At 40.9% G+C, this 6,000-nt stretch overlaps 1 protein-coding gene across 1 annotated transcript in view; it reads left to right on the top strand.

The window, feature by feature from the left end:
* The first annotated feature begins 1,934 nt into the window (after positions 1–1,934).
* Ppp1r1c (protein phosphatase 1 regulatory inhibitor subunit 1C) overlaps positions 1,935–6,000 on the top strand; it is a 100,038-nt gene continuing 95,972 nt past the window's right edge. The window contains exons 1-2 of the mRNA XM_060390605.1: positions 1,935–2,378; positions 4,678–4,738. Coding sequence (XP_060246588.1) covers positions 2,298–2,378; positions 4,678–4,738 — 142 coding nt within the window. The 5' untranslated portion in view covers positions 1,935–2,297. The remainder of the gene's footprint in view (positions 2,379–4,677; positions 4,739–6,000) is intronic.

Here is a 6,000-nt window from a genome sequence, read left to right as displayed (position 1 = left end):
AAGATGGGGACCCCTGGAGCAGGCTGGCAATGAGGTGAGCTGAATCACTGTGCGTCACACTCAAGTGGGAGACTGCCTCCATAGAGAAAGTGGATCATGATCTAGGAAGACCCCTATGCCATTTCTGGATTTCCTATGCAACATATGCACATATGTATGCATATTCATACAGACCCACAAACACATACAATCTGCCCATATACATATGAACATGTATACACACTTTGTGGTCTTCATCATACAATATACACACAGAATTTTGCTTTATCTTCTCTTCCTCTTATTGGCATTAAATCTCCCAATAGGTAGAGATTTTTAGTAATTCATGTGAAAAAAAAATGTGTACCATTAGGATCTTTGAGCAATCTAGTAAATACATAATTGCTCTCTGCTACAGCATGGCTAGAGGCTGACCTTATGACCCTATGAGGTCTTATGAGCCTTGAGACTTTGTGAGGAGCTCACTCACCTAAACCTCACAGGGAAAACAAACCATTCTCTCACGGCCTGTGTTGTTCAGCTTGGTAAGTAGCAGTGGGCGACGGTATTAGTTTGAGGCTACTGGGTGCAAGTTCTTACTGACTGGGCTGGTTCTGGGCTAATTTCTCACTAAGACAATCATCTGCCTTTCTGTTTACCCAACATTCAGGGAAATAACTCTGTTGTTAATATTGATCCATGAAGGGTTTCTTTCTCGGGTCTTCCATTGTTTCTGCCTAAGAATATTTTGAGTGGTAAGTTTCCTTTCTCTCTGTGGAGATGGATTCTTCACAAGATTTCTTGCTGGCCAGCATTATTCTCACCCAAAAATTGCTTTCCCATCAGTATCTCCATTTGCTTTTTCCTCTAGCATATATAGAAAATTACTTGAGTAATGCATATCACTCTATATACTTTGATAGGAACAGTAAAAATTAAATCAAGGGGTGTATTTCTGTTACAGAAAGAGACCTTTGAAATGTAGGGGACTTAACTCCAATTGTGTCAAAATGCATTTAATGAATCTAAAATATAGTAGCCATCAGATAACACCTTTAAAATGGAAGACTAGAGGACTCAAGTTCATTCTTCCATTGAGACAGGCTCATTTGTCAGGCTTTCTTCAATAAGCAGGAACAATGTGGGCGCAGGCTGTCTGGGGATAGCTGTCTTTGGTTTGAGATTACTTGAGTTGATCAGGCAGGCCAGTGTGGTGAACACAGCTGCTTGACTCATGCCCTGTCTGAAGATGGTCCTTCTTAGGTTATTCCTCAAATCTTCATCTTTGCAAACAACTCCATAATTGACATCAGACATCATTGGGTTTCCGTTAATGTTTTCCACTCATTTCTGGATTCTTCCAAGTCAGAAGATGTAACTGGCTCCATCAGGATCTAAAATAAAGGCCATTGAAACAGCAGTGACTTCCAAGCTGCCTGCTAAATTTAGCTGCTCGATAGTTTCCACTCAAGTGAAAACCATGAGCTACAATTATAGAATGTTAGAACAGAATGGGAGCTTAAAGGTCATCTAATCTAACCCCCCCCCATTTTTTTCCATTGAAAGTGCGGGGGCCTAGACATATGCTATGATTTGCCTGAGGCCACAGAGCTTATTACCAGTGGAACTTGAACTAAGATCTTTGCAGCCTGGGGACAGTGCTAACCTACCTGGATCTTGAAGCACAGACACAGCTGATATTATTAGTTGTGGCTTACTGTCAATAGCCGTTCATCGATGTGCTGGTGGTTGAGTGTGAGACAGCAGAGGTGTCTCCAGCTTGTAAGCTGCTACAAAGAAATGACATGATGCTATACCCAGACCCTGCCCCCAACTCTAAAAACTTCCTTCTTGCTGTTCATCAATAATGAATGACCCATCCCTGTAATGCTCAGAGGGAGCTTACACTGCACTTTCGAGCAGCCGGTTAGTAATGCACAGTGGATAGAGCCTTTCCTTTAAATCCCAGGGCAGCGGGTCCTTCAAGGCTAGCATTGCAATTTCAATTAGCCGCTGAGTGAAAGCTTGGCATGCGTATTAGTGAGCAGGGACACAATTAGCTTATTCTTCCTTTCCATATTGTGTTGGGAGGATCCAAAGGATTGGTGGAGCATCAGGCCAGCCAGGCATCACTGGATGTTGAAGAAGGGAGCTGCTCAAACCTCGACATCTTCATTTGCTCACACTGGAATTACAGAGATTTACTGCGAAGCACTGTGTGTGGCTTGGTGAAGGGTGCCTCGGGAACCACTCCGGATTCCACTTGGACTGTGTCTTTTTGAGCACTTCACCGCTCAGTCCCAGTTCTCATCGTTAGCATGGAGCCCAACAGCCCCAAAAAGATACAGTTTGCTGTGCCCTTATTCCAGAGTCAGATTGCTCCTGAGGCAGCAGAGCAGGTAAGGGGGAGTGGGTGGGGTGCAGTTCCCAGGGACTAGGCAGTGAGGGCATGCATGCCTTCAGGTGAACTGTCCCTTCCTTGCGTTCTACATTTGCCTAATTTTGTTACTTTTAGCAGGAGAAATGAGTTTCCTTTTACACTTGTGTCTGGGTTGCACCTGGGAACAATTGGCTAAAATGTTAGCAGCGCTTCATTTTATATAAAATTAACACCAATGAATTAGAGATTCTGGGTTAGAGCCATATGTGCTGGCTTTTGCTTCTTAAAGTAAGTTTCAACATTTAGAGAAGCTTTGAAAACTTTACCAAAAAAAAAAAAATTAGCAATCTTTTATTTTGTTGTTTATAAAATAAAAAGAAATGTAAAAGTTAAAGCACTAGATTCCAGGGTAATTTATTATTACAGGCTTCATATTTTTAATCTGGTTTTATTATGCATCCTAAACCGTGTTTTTTGTTATCTATTGCCCGTTATATATGAGCATCGGCAATCAGAAATGCCACTGTACCTTTTCCCAGATTTCTTTTTTATGTCTGGTATTGGTTTCTAACTGTTCGTAGTTATTTAGATTCTGGGTGCAATGGACCCACTTGAAAGATGTTCTGTGGCACAAAAACAAATGTGGAGTAGTTCAGGAATAAGCTAAAGAAGTTATGAGAATCTCGATCTAATTCATTAATCACTTAAAGCCCAGAAGATCCCTGAATCCTCTTCCAAATAGCTGATGCAAAGTCTCTCTCTCTCTCTCTCCCTCTCTATCTCTTTCTCTCTATATATATATGTACAATTTTTTTACAATGTATTCATTTTATGCTTTATTATAGCCCCCCTCTCTAATCTCCTCCCAGTTCTGCCCTTCCTCCCTCTCTCCCTATTCCCCTCTTCTAGTCCACTGAAACGGGGAGTCCTCCTCCCCTACTATCTGTCCCTAGCCTATCAAATCTCAACAGGAATGCCTGTATCCTCTTCCTCTGTGACCTGGCAAGGTTGTCGTGCCAGGAGGAGGTGATCAAAGAGCAGACAACTGAGTTCATGACAGATACAGCCAGTATTCCTTTACTAGGGAACCCACATGGAGACTGAGCTGCCCATGGACTAACGGTCCTTGGTTGATGCATCAGTCTCTGAAGGACCTCCCTGGTCCCAGATTTGTTTCATTTGTTTGTCTCCTTGTGGAGCTCCTGTCCCCTTTCGTGTCCTTCTATCCTTCCAACTTCTTCTATAAAACTTCCTGATACAAAGTCTTAACACCAGCATGATTCTTGAGTCTTACTCTGTATGATGCTTTGCCAGCAGGCCACCCAGATTCAGGCCAGGAAAATACAGTGTCTGTTCACTGACCTGAACGTTGCTTCCATCTTGAACATTGTTCATCCACTTTATCCTTTAACCTATCGACAAATAGTCTGGGAATTTAACTGAACCAATACACTGAATGGATAAAAGCTATCTGACGCAAGAAGGTCTAATAACAATATGCTCCTGAAGGTCCTTTAAGAAGAGAGTAAATCCACCAAATCTTAGTTTAAATTAAATGGTTTTTTTTTTTTTTTTTTTTTTTTTTTTTTTTTTTTTTTTTTTTTTTTTGCTACACTCTTGAGTAACTTTTACTTATCTATTTAGAATTTCACACACATCTATATCTTCATCATATCTCACCCACCTCCTCTCCCATTCTGTTGACACCTATTATCATTCCCTCTCAGTTCAGGTTCTCTCCCTTTTATTCATGCAACCCACTGAGTCCAGCTAGCATGCCTGAAGGAACTGAAGCACAGTCTTGTATGATCTGCATGTTTGATAAGGTCTGCCAGTTTGATCTAAATATTAAACTAGAAGTAAAGTCCACCGTAGTAATTGAAATCTGAGGCTTACACTGCCGATTAAACTAGAGCACCCTGTCGAGATCTGAGGCTCCTGAGTTCCTTTCACCCCATTTGGATGAGGGCAAGAGACGCTGACATCATTGCCAGTGTCATGAGGCTTAGCCACAGACACTTAGATAAGCAAGCCATCCACGGATTTTGCAGTATGATAATTTCAGTTGCATGTCTTTATGATATTCAACTATTTTTTTTCCTTTGGAAACGTAGCTTTGTGGCCAAAGAAAGGGTTATTAATATCTGGCAGTTCTAGCTAGCTTTCTGTGTTCAACACGGTGAGCATACACTGTGTCCCTTCTGGAAGTTTGCATTTGTTAGGGAAAAAGAAGGTGTGCGGTTTTGTAAGCTGTAGAGCCAATGAAGGGCAGTGTCTGATTTTTGCACTGACGTTAGCTGGGCCTTTGCTGTTTTCAGATCAGGAAAAGAAGACCGACACCAGCCTCCCTCGTGATTCTCAATGAGCACAACACCCCAGGTAAGGAGGCTTGATGCCTTTCCTATCGATGCGATGGGATCAGGCTGTCTAATACGGTCCACAGAACACAGCATTCATGATAAGTTTCAGTTAGCTGAAAATCAATAATAAATAGTATATGAACTGTCTCAACCAACAGCCTACCGTTCTTCTAGACCTTTCTAGAAGTGGTTCTCAACCTTTCTAATGCTGTAACCTTTAATAGAGTTCCTCATGTTGTGGTCACCACAACCATAACATTATTTTCATTTTTTTTCCATTTTTCATTATTTTACATTTCAAAACTGTAATTTTACTGCTGTTATAAATCATAACGTAAATATCTGTGTTTCATGATGATTTTAGGCGACCCCTATGAAAGGATCTTCCTATCAAAGGGGTTGAGGCCCACAGGTTGAGAACCATTGTTCTGAACTGACACACTGCTCATCACTTGGCGTGCCACGTTTTACTAGCGTTGCTTTCTGGGTGCTTATGTGGAACCTGGCTCAGGCCTTATTGATGAGGCTGGGAAGAAGTTGCTTAATTAGGTTTTAAGGTTCAAGTTGCAGCCCAGGAGATCATTATGTTTTTGCAGAATGTGATTTTATTTATGGGATGGGATGGGCAACACGCCAGCATTAGCTGCAGCCTTGCTGCTGATGTCATCTCTGAATAATGCAATTGACAGGGAACCAGATCAATTTTCAGTACTGCCCATTTGAGAGCCATTCCGAATGGTTGCATCCATTTGTCGAGGTTTTAGTTTTCATTTCCTGTGAAAAGCAAAACTGCATTATTAGTCTCGATAAAGAACTATGGACTGTAATACACAAACATTGCTTACTTACTGACTGGAGTGATTTTCATCTTACATTTAATGGCAGCCCCTGAATGTATAAGTAGACCAGGAGAGGTCATTAATTTGTAACCCTGCAAATCTCAGGTTTGTGTGTGTGTGGGTGTGTGTGCATGTGTGTGTCAATAAACAAAAGAGGACAAAAAGAAGTTTGACTAAAGGAAAAGTAATCTGTCTATTTGTAAGTTGTGAATGATCTGTTCCAGGAATGTCAGAATAAAATAGTTTTGGCTTCTCTGGCATCATCCTAATTAGAGAAACATACAAAAAGAAAGAAACTTTTTCATAAAATATTTATAATTGTGCCTACATACAGAAAATGGGAACAAGTAAGTTATTTCTGGTGAGAGCACAGCATTATAATTTGATCCTTAACCATTAAAGTTTAATGGTTTTAAAATCATTTAATCATTTTAAAATCATC

The sequence above is a fragment of the Meriones unguiculatus genome, chromosome 8 (genome assembly GCF_030254825.1).
Source record: "Meriones unguiculatus strain TT.TT164.6M chromosome 8, Bangor_MerUng_6.1, whole genome shotgun sequence".
Classification (NCBI taxonomy): domain Eukaryota; kingdom Metazoa; phylum Chordata; class Mammalia; order Rodentia; family Muridae; genus Meriones; species Meriones unguiculatus.
Note: the sequence above shows the minus strand (reverse complement) of the source record. Positions and strands in the feature narration are given on the sequence as shown.